General features: G+C 36.3%; 1 protein-coding gene across 1 annotated transcript; it reads right to left on the bottom strand.

Moving 5' to 3' along the window:
* Positions 1-2043: 2043 nt before the first annotated feature.
* Positions 2044-18144, bottom strand: ddx56 (DEAD (Asp-Glu-Ala-Asp) box helicase 56). Its single transcript, XM_056467224.1, has 14 exons — positions 18074-18144; positions 15592-15753; positions 15137-15291; positions 12991-13161; positions 11337-11427; positions 9693-9934; positions 8088-8216; positions 7890-8003; positions 6818-6912; positions 5721-5794; positions 5558-5647; positions 5354-5459; positions 4584-4678; positions 2044-2426 (listed from the first exon to the last, which is right to left on the bottom strand). Exons 1-14 carry the CDS (start codon positions 18128-18130, stop codon positions 2343-2345), a joined length of 1665 nt encoding a protein of 554 aa, XP_056323199.1. The 5' UTR covers positions 18131-18144; the 3' UTR covers positions 2044-2342.
* Between the last annotated feature and the right edge of the window lie 61 nt (positions 18145-18205).

Genomic DNA, 18205 nt, shown 5'->3' with positions numbered 1-18205 from the left:
AGAGCTGTAAGACTTCACAAATCGTGAATATCCTAATATTATTAAATATTACAATTAAACCAATATCAACAGTAGCGCTCACACGCAATACACAGCTGATTCAGTGGTTGCCTAGCAACATAAATAGTGCAGCACACTTCTTTTTTCTCGTCGACAAAAAAAGGCAGTGTGGTGCACCTTGCGTTATCGAAACGGAAAAGTACATTCAATTCAAATCAATTAAACATTTTATGCAATTGCCCCCTTATGCTGTGCTTCAAATTAATCCGAACTGTTGCGTTTTGCATCTTTAGAAGCAAAGATGTGTTGTTGTCTTTGTGTGAATGAGCCCTTAAATGTATCCTGTTTTTTTGGAGGTGAAATATGACCGAAAGGTTTTTTGAGGGATTCACTCATCTGTTTTTCAGTGTGTTTATATTTATATATATATATATATATATATATATATATATATATATATATATATATATATATATATAATGTTATACATATATTAGGGCTGCACGGTATTGGAAAACTTGCGATATTTTATTTTTCTACCATAATTATTTCACAAGATGGTTTGAATATCTCTATATTGACTATAGCAGTATTCAGGTCCAGCAATTGAATACTCAAAATGCTAAACATGATTTTCTTACTTCGCTTTGTCTTGTACGAATATCAAACCATTCTTCACGTAAAAGATCATGTAAAAATATAGTTTTGTTTTCAATTAAGAGTTTTTCCTTAAAACAAGCTAAATTATCTGCCAATAGGCTTAGTAAAGCGATCTTATTTGATCTCTTTAACATGTAGATAGTTGGACTAGAAACAAGACAAAAATCGAAGTAAGAAAAGCATATATTTTTTGCATAAATAGTATAAATAATTAAATATAATTAATCCTCGCTACACCTCTAAACATCATTTTTTGCGTCCAAAGGTTTAAATTTTCCTGAAATGGACGGTCACAGGCCTTAAAAACACATGCAAATGATGAACTCTCACTCAATTATGGGTAAACTTAGCAGTGACTCTTAGGGCTGGGCCAATAAACAATATTATATCGAATCGTATAAAAATGTATGCCAATAACAATAAGCTCTGGACTTCTGTTACTCTATATTGATCTAAGAGCCACCGAAAATGTTATATAATTTTTGTGGCTTTAATCATTGTTGGGGTACTCTTAAATCTGGAAGCATCAACAACTTATATCTATGTCTATATATATATATATATATATATATATATATATATATATATATATATATATATATATATATATAGTGATATCGATGACCCTATATTGTGCAGCCCTAATATATATATATATATATATGATCATTTGGCGCTAGAGGAAAGTTTTGTATGGTTGACGTGTTAAACTACCCACTTTAAACACTAATGTTGTGCTTTTTACATGTCCGTAGAGGTGGATTGAGATTTCTTCAGTGTGTGTAGATGTTTCTGTTCTGTAAATGTTTGTTTTGCATTTGCTTTTTGAATGGTTGAGGTTTTTCAGCACAGGAAACATGACAGTGTTATATTCACATCTATACGAGTGTGTGTGTTCAATCTGCCCTCAGCAGTGTACAGCTTACACTTCATGTGTACGACGACACAACTGATGATCGAGTCAAAAATCTGTTTAGGTGCCTTTTCTGGTATTGCCAAAATCATTGCTGGCTCATTTTAGAACAAATCGGGCATTTAGCGATGTCTAAAAGTAGATGTTCCCCTTCACATACTCCTTATTTGTATTAAAATTGATCATTAATAAATATTTGTTGGTTAGAAAAAAAACCTCCTTTTAATATGGAAAATATTTCTTCTATCGCGTACCGTTGCTTTTAGTTAGAACACGACTTAAAACAGTATTAAATCCACCTTTACACTTGATAGTCAGGCACACTCACGTCAATCTGACAACCTGCGGTTGCGTGGACTCATCAGAGGAGCCCTGTGAAAATGTGTTTTGATCCAGGAGTGCAATACCTAGTTCAACCACTGAGTGTCACACTTACTGCACCTTTAAGATCAAAGTCAACACACAAGACGTCTGAAGTAGAGCTTTTAGTATTAACAAAACATACAATATTATACGTTCAATATTCAGAAGGAACATTTCTAACAGTCGCTTAATCAAAAGCAGTCGACTGAATGTTTATGTTGTGTCCAGACGGTGATTCTCAACCCACTTACCAGTGACACACACATCCAATTGAAGTCCTGCAGTCTTTACTTGAGAGCTGAAGTCTTGAATTGTGTGTAAAATGAGTGTGAGACACACTATACACTGTTCAGTGAGCTCCAGGACAGCTCAATGTCCTCAAAATCCCAAATCCATAAAGTCTCCATTAGGGTTTGCCAGCCTTCTTCCCCCCTTGCCTCTTCTTTGTGTAGCGGAAACTCTTTAGTGGATTTCTGCCTCTGTAATTCTTCTGCAAATACAACACACATGCGCAATATATATATATATATATATTATACAATGTATATTTCAACAAGGATAAAAGCAGTTTTTAATTTTGTCTGTGTGTGTGTGTGTGTGTGTGTGTGTGTGTGTGTGTGTGTGTGAAGTTTCAGCTCAAAATACCACACAAATAATGTTTTATAACCCTTTGAAACTGCCCCTTTTAGACGTTGATCCCAACTGTGCGGTTTTGGTGACTGTCGCTTTAAATTCAAATGAGATTGAGCTCTTTTCAAAAGAGGGTGGAGCTATAAATGCCTGTGTGTGAACATAGTGGCAGATTCAAAAACAAGACTAGCGTCCTATGCTAATGAGGGAGAGATGGTCACTAGTGGGCGGGGCTTTCCCCCTCTGATGACACGTACAAATGGAGAATGTCAATCAAAGTGTTTCTGCATTTTAAATATTAAATAAAAGTTAAAAGAGATTATTTTTTTGTTCACATATTAAGGTTTTAGTTATGAAACTCCCAAAATAATTTGCAGAAATCTGCAGATTCTGCGAATGTTTTTTGCCATTTCTGCTGAGAATTTTGGTAAAAATCTGCGGATTTTTGCTGAATTATTTTGGGAGTATCACAACTAAAACCTTAATATGTGAACTAAAAAATAATCTCTTTTTAACTTTTATTTAATTTTTAAAATGCAAATCCAATTAGATTCACTTTATTTGGTAAACAGAGCAAGTCTCTCATATAATATCTCTACTAAAAGACAGAAAATATTACTGTACACACTGCACTGTACATAAATCAGATGAACATTTTCATATTAGTCAATAATATTACTGTAATTAATTTAAAAACTGAATAAATATAGATTTACACACATTTACACAGGTAAATAAACAGAAATAATGATGGGCTGAAAATCTGCGCGTGCAGATTCCGTGTGGGCCTACTGATGAGGAAACATGCATGGACAGAGCTTCTACATAATTCATTCACAGAAAGAACAGCCAGAAAGGGGAAATGGATGGATTTGTGTTGAATATTAGCATCATTGACCCATAATGTACAGCACCTGTGTGTTTGTGTGCTTTATATACCGTTTCTATTCTAATTTGCAGTTAAGTGGACAAAAATAAATCAATTGAAATGCAAATCAAAGTATCAATCGCAGAAGTGAACAAATAGATTTTCCCTCCCAGCAAATATTAATGCCATCACCAATGACTAAACCTCCAAAAGACGGATGAAAACATCAGTGAACTGTAGCTTTGACATGGACATGAGGGTTATAAATGACTGAAAAGCAGCTGCGGGTGAAGTATATAATGAACGCAAGTGCTCAGTTTGTGATCAGATCTCTGTTTTGTTCTGTTGATATGTAATCCGAATATTCGTAGCTTGGAACAGATGGAAATATGACTGGATCACGCTCGCCCCTACAGCTATGGCGAGGGTTTAAATGGAGCGGTGCTCTTAATATTGAAGGAAAAAGAAAAAGAGCGCTGTGAAACAGAACCTGCTTTGTATTTTTGTAGGAAACACAGTTTAGATCTGTTTAGGGTAAGATGTGTGGGAGTTATTGCCGTCGGTCTATCTCTGAATGTGTCAGGAATATCAAAACTAACTTAACTCCGCTCCTTTAGCAACTCCGCTCCTTTAGCGCAGGAGCTTGATCCACGCTAGCATTTCTCCTCCTGGGTTTTAGGTATTGAAAAGGGAAAATTCCACCACCCTGTCCAAACTTTTAGGATACCGGGTATCAGATTTGCACAATCTATATGCACAACGCATCTGTTTCCCTCAAAGCTTGACAGACATCCTGCCCGTAGCTACGGTTCCAAACCCACGATTGGTGTGTGGCGGTTTTCGGGTGTGGCTTAACGAAGGGTCAATTTAAACTACACACAGCGTCGATCATCACTGTCAGTTTCAAAGAATAGGACCAATCAGAAGAACATGGGGGCGGAGCAAGCATTGTGCATGGTTTCTGTTTACGGTAGCAAGTTGGCATGACAACTTGGCAATATTGGCGGAGGAGGAACTAAAAATTGTTCCTGAGCGCCATGAGTTTTAACACAGAGCTGCATTGTGTGTGAATGATGAATTATTCCTGTAAACTAGATATAAAAGAGTGAACAAAGACTGTTTAAATAAAGGAAAGGTTTGTATTCGGACCTTAAAGCTGCTCAGCATCACACCGCTGGATTTAACCTTCTTCCTTTTCCTCCGTTGGTTCAGAGGGTTGACGAGACTTTTCAGTGCAGTCGGGACTGAAACAGAGATGACACATGCACTTTCATTTTGTCTGTGTATTCAATATATAAATTCACCGGCCACTTTATTAGGTACACCTTGCTAGTATCGGGTCGGACCCTCTTTTGCCTTCAGAACTGCCTTAATGCTTCGTGGTATAGATTCAACAAGCTACTGGAAATATTCCTCAGAGATTTTGCTCCATATTGACATGATAGCATCACACAGTTGCTGCAGATTTGTCGGCTGCACATCCATGATGCCAATCTGCCGTTCCACCACATCCCAAAGGTGCTCTATTGGATTGAGCTCTGGTGACTGTGGAAGCCATTTGAGAACAGTGAACTCATTGTCATGTTCAAGAAACCAGTTTGAGATGATTCACGCTTTATGACATATTGCGTTATCCTGCTGGAACAGTTTTGGAGAATTTGATGTTTTCCCATTTAAACAAAATGCCTGAGCGGCGCTTCAAAGATGGACGTCAAGTGAAATGACATGCTTTAAAGGGATTTGGTCTATGCTTAAGTTAGTCAGTCTGTCTCTCCCTTATCCCGAGGGTGAGAATTGAGGACGTTTTATCTTTCAGATGACAATTTTCAGAGGCAGACAATTCAGTGCATCCACAGTCAACCTAACACTAGCAATGTGTAGCTAATAAAGTGACTTGTACATAGGCAATGACTCCCTACTCAGGTATTCTGGCACGTTTTTCATGTGAGGTTTGATGACGGCGGGATGCAGGTCTTTGTCGTGTCGGAGCAGCTGCAGGTCTCTGGGATTGTCTTCAAAGTACGTCTGTCACACATAAACAGATTCGCTTACAGCTCTTATTCAACTGTGGGGATTAACTGGTTGAAATGAACTTGGTTTAAAAAAAAAAAATAAGCACAAACTTTGAGTTTCTCTGAATTGAGCAGCTCCTGCTTGATCTCCTTCAATCTGGCCTCCTTCACCGCCTGTTTCGTCACCGATCTCATTCCATCCTGACGAAATGAATAACAATTAAGAAACTTTTACATCGACAAAAAAATCACAAACTAAATCATACACACATACCCGACATCTGTATCTGAAGCCCTCGATTTCCTCCATTTTGAATCCATATGGCTTTAAAACACAATTGTTGCTGTCTGAAATTAAAGAATACATTTTTTTCTTGTGTAAAAATATATTTTGAAATACAACTTCTCCTTTAACTTGCAGAAAATATAATTAAGTTCAACATTTAAAGGAACGCTCCACATTTTTTCTATTTTTAATCCAATTAGCAGATCCAAAAGCCTGGCAGGAGCACTTTTAGCTTAGCTTAGCATAGATCATTGAATCAGATTAGACCATTAGCATCTCATTTAAAAATAGAAAAATTATTTTGCTATTTAAAGCTTGACTCTTCTGTAGTTATATCGTGTACTAACACAATGGTTGCTTTCTGAAATGAAAGAACAAATATTTCTTGTGAAAAAAAATATCTTAAAATACAACTGCTCTTTTCACTTGCAGAAAATAGAAATATATTAAATATTTAAAGGAACTCTCCACACTTTAAGAAAAAGGTTCATTTTACAGCTCCCCTAGTGTTAAACAGTTGAGTTTGACCATTTTTAAATCCAAATAGCAGATCCAGAAGTCTGACGGGAGCACTTTTAGCTTAGCATAAATCATTGAATCAGATTAGACCGTTAGCATCTCACTTAAAAATTGAAGAAAAAAAAAAAAACTCACTATACTCACATTCAGGCATAATAATCAAGAAACTTTTCTGCTGTACCATGACTGCAGCAGTTCTTAGCCATATCAACCTACAAAATAGCAACTTTTCATTTTCTGTCAGTCTATAATATTTATTTACAGAAGAGTCCAGCTTTAAACTATTGAAACTCTATAGCCACTTTTAAACGAGATGCTAATGGTCTAATCCGCCTCAATGATTTATGCTAAGCTAAGCTAAAAGTGCTTCTGTCAGACCTGTATCCGTTAAATAGATTACAAGATGGTAAAAGTTGTAAAACGACAATATTTCCAATAAATAAGGAGAGTTCCTTTACAAATGGCCACTTCTTATTATAAATTTTAAAGATATACAGTAAGCTGAAAGGATTTAGCTTTCTGTGATCATTTTTAAATTAATATCATATTAAATCAGTGACTTTTACCTCCAGTAAGAGCGTTTTCAACCTCTGAGAGCATTGAGAGTTCTGCATGAGAAATAAAGGACAGCGCCGTGCCAGGATTATCTGCACGAGCCGTTCTAAAGGGAAGCAGAAATAGTAAGCACACATCAGACTTGCTTTATTCATTCATTCATTTTCTTTTCGGCTTGGTCTCTTTTTTTAATCCGGGGTCGCCACAGCGGAATGAACCGCCAACTTATCCAGCCGAGGCTCGAACCAGTGACTACCTACTTTTATTTGAATGGAATTTTGCAAAAAATATGGATTTTTTCTATTTGAAATAAAAATTAAACAAATAATTTATTTAGCATATAGCAATTTACAATAGCTATTGTGGTAACACGTTATTTAAAAGGGTGTTCATAATACTGTCACCAAAACCTTTATAACCCTGACATCACGAATGTTAATGAGATTTTACACATGCTCATAACAACTGTGAAGTGTAATCTGCTCAGTTATGTCATTTTAAATGCAAAGATGACATTGTTTGTTATGACAACTTGACATAAACGTATATCACAACCTGTTTTAGTCTTGATGTTACCAAGACAACAAAACTGGTCCTAAATCTGTCATAAACATGACTGTCATGAGACATTATAATTGTGTCATGAATATTTTTTCAGTTTTTCCAATGGACAAAAAAAACACATTTGTCATTAAAATGTCTTATTAAAAGTGTCATTAAATCATTTTTAAGCGCGTCATTAATATTGAATTAAATTTTAATGACAAATACAGCTTGTATCACTGTAGTTGGGGGCAAAATACAAATTATGCTGTAATAAAATACATGACATGATTATGACTTCATTACAATCATGTTTATGACAGATTTATGACAAGTTGTGCATCTTGGTAACGTCAAGTTGTCATGACAAAGACACAAGCAGGTTGTGATGTTTTTGTTTATATCAAGTTGTCAACAAAAACATACATGATGTAAAGGTTTCTTATGAACGGCCCCTTCAAGTAAAGTGTTCCCTCGCTGACACAAGGTGTTTAGCATATGCAATCTACAGTAATAATTCGGGAAGATTTCTCTGCTCACCTGCCGACGCGGTGGATGTAGGACTCGACCGAAGTGGGAAAGTCAAAGTTGATCACATTGGAAACATTGTGAAAGTCGATTCCTCTGGAAACACCATATTCCTTGTCTTTGCCTCTGAGGGACAAAACAACAACATCAGTGTACATGATTAACAGAAAAATACAATATAATTTGAGCATTTCAGCTAGGCGCCCATACTTTTTCCCAGTGTTCTTCTTCCTCTTCCCTTTCTCCTGTGAGCTTCCAGCGGGACTCTCCAATCCCTGCTCATCTGAGGCGATGATGTAATTGTAGAAGCCTTGATTGAACTGGGTGATGATGTGACACCTGCAAAACAAACATTTAATAATTAACATTTCCATTTAAGTGTACAATATATACATATACACTACCTGACAAAAGTCTTGACACGTAATTAGAGCTGTAAAGCTTGACTTTTTGATTGTAGATGAAAAATTGAATCTGTGGGAGACGTCCAATAGGTTAATAGGTAACGAAAAAGTCCACAGAGGGGGGTAATCACCAGAATGGGGAAGTCCCAAAGTGAGAGAGAAACTTTACGCTATTTTAATCAGTTTTATTATTATTAAGATGCTAACTGTTATCTGCTTCTATTTTATTTAAGCTTGTCTCTTTTAATCCTGTGTATGTTAAGCACTTTGAATTGCTATTGTGTATGAAATGTGCTATAGAAATAAACTTGCCTACCAAAGTTTTAGGAACACCAAATAATAACTTGATAAGAAAGCGTTCTTGCAGGACTCCCAGAGTTCATCAAGATTCTTTGGATTCATCTTCAGTGCCTCCTCCTCCATTTTACCCCAGACATGCTCAATAATGTTCATCTCTGGTGACTGGGCTGGCCAATCCTGGATCACCTTGACCTTCTTTGCTTTCAGGAGCTTTGATGTGGAGGCTGAAGTATGAGAAGGAGCGCTCTCCTGCTGGAGAATTCCCCCTCTCCTGTGGTTTGTAATGTAATGGGCAGCACAAATGTCTTGATACCTCAGGCTGTTGATGTTGATCATCCACTCTGCAGATCTCTCGCACGCCCCCATACTGAATTTGACCCCAAACCATGATTTTCCCTTCACCAAACTTGACTGATATCTGTGGGAATCTTGGGTTCATGCAGGTTCCAGTAGGTCTTCTGCAGTATTTGTATTGATTGGGATGCAGTTCAACAGATGATTCATGGGAAAAATCCACCTTCTGCCACTTTTCCAAATGATCAACCAGAAGTCAAGTTATTATTTGTTTCTCTTACAACTGGGATCGACCACAAGAATTTGTCAGGTAGTGTGTATGAAGAGAGTGTGGGACATGCTGTAGCTCCTCCCTTTAAAAAAAAACAGCCAATAGCGTTTTGTTTTCTCACAGCTCTTCCAGTTAGAATGATGGAGCTCAATCTCATCAAATGAGAAGAGTCTTGCAGGGCCGGGACATGTCAGACACTAGAGAGCATTTGATTGGTCAAAAGATTAGATGAGAAACTGAAGTATGAGGTGACGTGAAATAAAACCTGGATTAATTTAGGCGGAAGTGACAAACTACAAGCTTTACATGTCTGTATCAGATTTAGATCTTCTAAACATGAATTTTGTCACTGTTTTAGAGCACACTAGCTTATAGACATCCTACAAACCAACAACACTGGCACTAACATCTAAAAAACGGTATTTTAATTCCCTTTAATCACTCTTTGTTGTCATTACGGATAAGCTGAGCTACTTTCATGGCATGTATAACCCAGAATTGGTGCAAACTAAATTGAAACTTAACTGGCCAAACCCCATGTCTTACCTGGAGTGAACCGGCAGCTCAGAGTTCAGGACACAAGCAGGAATGCTGAACTGCTCCAAAAACAGCTTGAGGCGGTACGATCGGTCCACGTCGCTGACAAAGAGGAGCGTCTTCCCCTGGACTAGGCCGAGCTTCAGCAGCGTGTAGATGAGCAGGAACTTGTCCTCCTCCTCACATTTGATGCTGTACTGCTGGAGCTGTGAGCTGTCAGGCAGCTGAGAGCCCTGGAGCTTCAGCGTCACCTACCACAGGAGGAAAACTGTCAGATCCAGCCAAAACACAGCAGCTGAGGACTGGGCATGGGACGATAACCAGTTTAACACGATTTGGAACCAATTTTCTCAGAAAACATATTGATAAAGGTGCTGTTGACTTGAAATTTGTTGGTAACAACCAAAGAAATCAATATATGCAAAGAAAACAAAACAAATTAATTTACACATGAATTTATGTGTAATAAAATGAAATGACTCAGGGAAAACATATTCAACACATGAAGGCAGGTGTAGTTCAACTGTGAAAGCCCAGACAGCAGCTGAAATCTCTCAGTAGCTCTTCAGCAACCCTCTGCCCTTCATCAGTGTAAATGAATATCAGCTGCTTCAGTCCAACATCTACATTAGCAGGAGGATGAAGATGAAATCAGGGTGGACATTTCAGCAAGACAATGATCCAAAACACAGCCAAGGAGACTCTCAAATGCTTTCAGAGAAAGAAAATCAAGCTGTAGAATGGCCCAGCCAATCACCTGATCTGAATCCAATAGAGAATACAACGTCAAGCTCAGATTTGATAGACGAGACCCACAGAAACATCAAGATTTTGACACTGTTGAAGTCTGTGAGAAACTCACACCTGAGCAACGCATGTGACTTCATACTTCTGCATCAAGTGATCAGCATGACCCACGGCGCCTGGCTTGCGCATAGTCGTGCATTAATAGTTCTGCGTGCTGTTTGTGTTGCTCTGCGATAACACCTCCGAAACGCTAACTAGCAGTAGGTTATGTTCCTCTGTGTCATTCTTCGGGGGTGTTTTGATTTGTCTGAACGCTAGAAGTTGCTAAAACTCGCTCATTCAGAGGCGGGAACCCGCGGACGTGCAACAACTTTAATTCATAAGGTAAACACAAAACAAAAGTCTCCATCTGGAGCTCCTTCACAGGACTTCACACTTGTAAACACTTGCTTCATCTGGCTCGCAGCTCTTAGCACCGCCCACTCTCGTCACCACTACCAAGCCAACCAAATCACAGAGCTTGCGCTACGTGTCGTTGCAACATGTAGTTGAATTTTTTAAGAGGTGTGCATCACCGTTAGCCACGACAAGGGCTATGCGACCGCGTGAAGGCTGCGCCGGACCATACGCATGTGCTTGAGTATAAATCAGCCTCAGTGATTTATCTGAATTATTTAGCCTGACATGTTTACTGCTCCACAATATTATAAATGTTTCTTAAAATAAAATATATTGTGTTCAATGGAAATAAAAGATTTCACATTTCAAGATAAAGATAAGACATTTAAAATTAACATAGCTTAGAGAAGTCATCGCAATACCTTAAACCCGTGATATTTTTTGATCAAAGGATCTCATACTGTCAGAATCTCATACCAGCCCATGTGGCTCTGCTTCTGCACTCACCGGATTGTGGAGGACCAGCTCCTTCAGGGCCTGAACATCATCATTCAGTGTGGCCGACATCAGAAACGCCTGGTAGATCTTGGGTAAGTGACTGCATGGGTGGACACAGATAGAAATGTCATATAATACATATAGTGTGTAAAACAGGGGTCATGTTTCCATTCAAAACTGCATCCAAACATTTAATGCAGAATTTAGCATTTTATACAAAATAATTTAGAAAATATAGCAACTTAAAAATCATGACCTGCAATCAAAAACAATGTTTTCTCATTTTATTTAAAGGCCACCTCTTATGCAAAAATCACTTTTATAAGGGGTTCAAACACAGTTGTGTGGCAGCAGTCTGTGAATATAACCAGATACTAATGGTAATAATGTATTAATGCCCACAAAAACACTTTGATTGACATTCTCCTGTTATATCAGAGGGGGAAAGCCCCGCCCACTATTGAAGATCTCTCCCTCATTAGCATAGGACGTTAGTCCTGTTTATGAATCTGCCACTATGCTGACACACACGCATATAAAAAAAGAACACGACCTCATTTGAATTTAAAGTGACAGTCACCAAAACGGGACAATTAGGATCAAAGCCTAAAAGGGTCAGTTTCAGCGAGTTATAAAACATTATTAGTGTGGTATTTCGAGCTGAAACTTCACATACACACTCTAGAGACATCTCATGAAAAGAGATATTATAAGTACCCTTTAAGGTTTACAATGCAAATCCAACTAGAACCAATTACTAGTTAAAGTAAGTTTCTCATATAATAATATTTACTTATAATATAATTATTATATACTTCTGAAATAGACAAATGATTACTTTATGAACAGTATTGTACAGAAATCATATAAATATTTGAATAATATCCAATTATATTAAATAAACAACAAAAAAAGAATCATTTACACAGATTTACGCAAGTAAATAACTAGACTCAATAATGGACTAAAAAAACCTGCTGATTTTGTGTGGACCCAGGAGGAGCCCATACTGCTGAAGTCAAAATTATTCACCCATAAAATATTCCTCAAATAATGTTTAACAGACTCAAGACTTTTTCCACAGTATTTGCTTTAATATTTTTTCTTCTGGGCAAAGTCTTGTTTTATTTCGGCTAGAATGAAAGCGGTTTTATATTTTTAAAACCATTTTAAGGTCAAGAATATTAGCCCCCTTAAGAAATATAAAACCCCTGTTATACAATGACCTGCCTAATTACCCTAGCCTGCCTAAAAACCCTAATTAACCTAGTTAAGCCTTTAAATGTCACTTTAAGCTGAATACTAGTATCCTGAAATAGATCTAGTCAAATATGAAACGAGTTATTAAAACTATTATGTTTAGAAATGTGTTGAAAAGAATCTCTCTGTTAAACAGAAATTGGGGGGGGATAAAGGAGGGCTAATAATTCAGTAGGGCTAATAAATCTGAGTTCAACTGTATATGCAAATTGATAATATTGTTCTTTTATCTACCAGTATCTTAAGCTTTTCTGATTGTAATAATAAAGTGACATATGTCCTTTTCTGTATCTCTCTACAATGCAACTTTGAGAGAATCTGACTACAGTACAGAAAATACAGTAGCTAACAAAACAGACTATTCACTCATGCTATTGATAGCACAATCTGTTCAGAAACGCACCACAGCAGGTTTTTCAGATCCGCTTCAAAGCCGAACGAGAAGAGAAGATCGGCCTCATCGATGACCAGCATCTCCAATGAAGAGTGAAGCTGCAGGTTCTGAGCGTTAATATGAGCCTGAATACGAGACGGGGTGCTCACCACTATATCCGGCTTCTCCATTAAAATGGGCCTGCGAACCAATGAAGATGAATTAGAAGTGTTAGTGGAATTAAAACACATTTATTTGAACTTAATGACAAAAACGAGTCTGAACAAATGACAATAGAAGCTCTCCTATTATGCTTGACACTTCCCTATTATCCCTTCTCTTTTGATTTATTTTATTTTTAAAGAGAACCTATTATGTAAAGATCACTTTTATAAGGGGATTAAGCACAGTTGTGTGACAGCAGTGTGTGAATATTGTCAGCATCTAAAGCTAAAAATGAAATAACTCTCTATTTTATAATCACACTTGATAAAATCAGTCTGCAGAAACACTTTGATTGACATTCTCCCTTTGTACGTGTCATCAGAGGGAGAAAGCCCCGCCCACTAGTGACCATCTCTCCCTCATTAGCATAGACAGCCCTGAGTGAGAAGCAGCCATCTGCCATTAAGCTGCGGTCACACTGCACTTTTCTCCCCATCGACTTCCATTCATACACATGCAAATGTTTCAGACTGGACACGCAAGCTCGTGTGACAAGTTTCACAGTTTGCTGCTTTGGAAAGTTCAAGCTTGGTGAACTCGCATCACAGTGCGGAATTGCATCACATGATTGAGTGAGACCAATCGAAGATCAAAACATGACCTCTCTGGACAGAAATTTAAAATATGGACCAATCGCTCGCTTTTTAAATGTCTGATCATCTTGTTTAATCCCGCCCCTTTTCGCAGCGCTGTACAACATATATCCGCAAGCTAAAACTCTAGTGTGACTACAGCATTAGAGTTTTGAATCTGCCACTATGCTGACACACAGGCATTTGTAGCTCCGCCCCTTTTTAGAAAAAGATGACAATCTCATTTGAATTTAAAGCGACAGTCACCAAAATGGCACAATCTGAATCAAAGCCTAAAAAGAGAAAATTTACTTATGAAACAGTATCGAAATGATCTTTGGGAACAGACTGGACTGTTGCTAGATGGGCATTGCTAACAAAATGAAGGAAGAATCACAAACGGATGAATTCTGAGCAGAAACGAAACACGCCCTGATAGCCCCACCCTAAATGACTGATAGCCCCGCCCCAAAGTCATTCCATGTGACCAGGATGTAATGAAATGTCTTTCAAGAGGGAAGGAAGCTTATGATGTTTCTAACAACCACTACTATATACATTTATAAGCAGTGTTGAGCAGTAGCGTCGCTACAAGTACTACGGTAATTACTATTATTTCATGATAGTTATTAATGACACTACAATATGCAAGTTAGTGTAATTTGATGCTTATTTATAAATATTCCCCTTTACTATACATTACTATAGTATTTTAAATGCGTAACACCTGGTTTTATTGGATTTTTAGTTTTTGCTGTTATATACTATAATTTGTTTCTGTTTGGTACAATATTAATTACAGTAAATAACTGAACAATTCTGCCTCATATGAGTCCTTGACAGTTTTAGTGATCAGTAAGATACGATTGATAATTTAAGTTGCGTCGATTTAAAAATGAAAATTGCAAAAATAGCTTAAATGTAGCTAAGCTACTTTTGCAAAGTAGATTTTAGCTTAGCTTGCTACGTTTCCCAGGGTGTAACTTTTAGTGTAGTTAAGCTACATTTTAAGTAGTGCAGCTGATTTCAAGTAGCTTTCCCAACACTAATTCTTGTATTATATATTTGACCTATCATAGACTTCAATGACTGTTTCACAAATAAATAAAAAACAGCACATTTAGAGTAAATGCATTACATACATTTTCAAATAAAACTAATTTCCCTTATATATATATATATATATATATATATATATATATATATATAGATTGAATTCCTTTAGCTTAAATGATAATAAATGATGATATTACAGCTATTTAAAGCTCTTTCGTTTGTTTTAAATAATGCATTTTGCATGAGGTAGCTCTTATGTACAAAACAAACATATTTTCAGTCCAGTATGCAGTCTTTGTGTGAGGATTTGCTGTATCACTGACTTCTGAGCAGACAGATCAGCTTTTCCAGAGATGTCTGCGACTCGGACGTCTCTGCTGCAGTATGCTGTCAGCTGCCGGATCATGGTTTGGACCTGCTGGCCAAGTTCTTTGGTGGGGACCAGAACTACAGCTCTGACAGCCTGCTCTCGTACAGTCTGGACACAGAAATGAAGCATTAGTAAACATCTTGCTGTTTATCTGAATATCCTTTATGGTAGGACTAAACAATAAATTGGTATTATTCCGATTCGCAAATTGGCGAAAGCTGCGATGGCCATGCACATCATGTGATGTGATCAGTGGTAAATCTCCTCCTGAAGGCCAGATGGTGCTCTGTCTCTCTTGAGATGCACAAAATAACCAATAGTGATGTTCAATACCATCCGATACGGAGTAAAATTCAGGCTGGCATTCTCAGCCCAATTTAGTATGAATGAATGAGACCCAGGCATCACCTGTTTTGACGTGAGGACTCTCTGGATCAGCGGAACTGCGTAGGCGGCTGTTTTTCCGGATCCGGTTCGAGCTCGGGCCAGCAGATCTTTCCCCTCCAGTGCCAGAGGGATGGCTTTCTCCTGGATGAGGGTTGGCTGAGACCACCCTAAATCCGCCAGAGCCTGAGAAACAAACTCAGCACTGAATAACTCAGAAAACAGACTGAAGTATCTAAATCAGAGTATTTACACTGCTGACACATTTAGACTGTGATGCATTTGACTGAATAATATTCTGAAGATAACAATAATTATAATTTACCAATATAATAATGTGTTTTAACAGAAATCTGACTCCTGGAACAATGTTAATATAACTTGCAAACACAAAACATTTTTATTTGCAGTATTAGCCAAACGAGCCACTTTAAACTATGTTAATTCACAGGTAAAAATCATCAATATTTTAGCCAAATTAACTGGATTTGTCTATTTTTGAATAATAATTTGAATTTACGAATTTAATTTACGCATTTCTGAATCCTGTTTTGAATGTAGGAATTGAATTTGTGTATTTGTTAATCGTGTTTTGAACTTACATTTTTTGTAAATATTAATCGTGTTGTGGATGTATGAATCTTATTTTGTAAATGTATTTTCAGACTGATTTGGCTCCATAGCAAAGCACTTCATTTAAAGGCAAATTTCTTAATATTTAGATTTATTCAAATCCTCAGATCCCAGATTTTCCAAATACTTGCATCTTTCAATTCAATTCATTTTTATTTATATTGCGCTTTTACAATGTGGATTTTGTCAAAGCAGTTCAACATAGAAGTTCCAATAAAATCCGGTTTTCAGAGTTGAAGTTCAGTTCAGTGTGGTTTAAATTTCATTGCTGAATGAAGAGCAAATCCATCGATGCGCATCTCTGCCAAATATCATCTGTCAGATGATGTAGAAATGTCAATTAAAAAATGTACACTTTGTGACTGCTTTTATAGTCCATGGTCGCAAATGATCATGATTCAATATTGATATTGTTTATTTGCCGAGCTCTATTTAATAGGCTAAAAACTTGTAAATAAGCAAAAACAACAAAAACCCTAAAACTGTCATTTACATAGGATAAAATCATGCACGTATCTTGAATTCTGTGATTGTTTTGTATTCATTTGCAGCATTAATAAAAGATAAAGCAGTCATTGGGTTTTCTTTTTTGGGTAATCTCCTTTTATTTATGTTTTTGTTTATTTCATGAATTTAATATCTGTATAGTTTTTATATTGTATCTATCTATCTATCTATCTATCTATCTATCTATCTATATATATATATATATATATATATATATATATATATATATATATATATATATATATATATATATATATGATTACAATAGCAGTAAAGAAAAAGATGTTTTAAGTTGACTAAGTTATGATTTTTAAATATTATAAAAACTAAATTTCTTTACAATAATACACCCACACAACCAGTCCAAAAGTTTTAGAACAGTAGAACTCTTTATGCTTTTTAAAGAAATCTGTCAAATCTCTTCCAAAGTACAAACAATAAAATGCAGAAATATTTTAAAATAACTTTTCTATTTGAATAAATTTAATTGCTGTGATTTCAAAGATTTATTAGCATAATTATCATTCACATGGTCCTATAAAAGCATTCTAATATGCTGACTTTCAGTGTAAAAACATTTTATTTTGAACACCTATTATTTATAATTATTTTGCTGACAGCTGCTGAGTAAAATTTGTTCAGCTTTCTTTGATGAACATCAAGTCAAAAACAGTATTCACATCTGAAATAGAACCATTTTGTGACATTATGAATATCTTTATTGTCACTTTTGATGAATTCAAAGCTTTTATTGCTAAATATTCTATCATTTCTTTACTGAAAAAATATAATGACAGTGCATAATGTTACAAAAACCTCTAATTTCATATAAACGCTGATCTTTCTAGTCATCACAGAATCCTGAAAAGCAATTACTCAACTGTTAATAAATACTGATGATAATAAATTATGTTTTAAGCAGCAAATCCAATGATCAGAAATGATTTCTAATTAATTAATTATTGAATACATTACATTATAAAAAATATGTAAACAGAAAAAGCTCATTTTAAATATTAGAAATACTTAATAAACAGGACTTTGTGTATACCTGTACATGTTTTTCAGGAACTTTTGTAAACACATTCATCAGTTAACTTACAACTTAAATAAACTAATTTTAACGAGGAAGAAAGCTGCTTGAATACGTCCCGATGCAAAGTATAATGACAATAACAATACAACATATTAACTAATCAACAATATATACAATTTCCTCCATTTCAGAAATGACAGCGTGATGTTCGCGTGTCAATAAAAAGACACGATGAACATTTAAAAACGTACAAATCGAACTTGCTATCCTGCTATAAGACATTCCGAAGCAGATGGAGGTTATATTATCAGTAAGAATATAATATACTACCTTTAACAGCCGATCATCTAAGCCCATCTCATGAAAGCGTACACTGTCCTCCTCCATCTTCACACGTGTGTTTGCGCACAGGAGAGAGAAATCCTGAAAAGCGCCGCTCCTCAGCGCCACAATACGTCCTGG

This window comes from Danio aesculapii, chromosome 10 (genome assembly GCF_903798145.1).
Source record: "Danio aesculapii chromosome 10, fDanAes4.1, whole genome shotgun sequence".
NCBI classification, from domain to species: domain Eukaryota; kingdom Metazoa; phylum Chordata; class Actinopteri; order Cypriniformes; family Danionidae; genus Danio; species Danio aesculapii.
Note: the sequence above shows the minus strand (reverse complement) of the source record. Positions and strands in the feature narration are given on the sequence as shown.

Excerpts from the sequence above, each read along its gene's own strand:
- ddx56 (XM_056467224.1), bottom strand. The coding sequence starts at position 18,130 with ATGGAGGAGGACAGTGTACGCTTTCATGAGATGGGCTTAGATGATCGG. Across the intron at positions 15,754-18,073 it reads TAGATGATCGGCTGTTAAAG|GCTCTGGCGGATTTAGGGTG; the intron begins GTAGTATATTAT and ends TTTGTTTCTCAG. Across the intron at positions 2,427-4,583 it reads TGATGCTGAGCAGCTTTAAG|AAGAATTACAGAGGCAGAAA; the intron begins GTCCGAATACAA and ends TTGTATTTGCAG.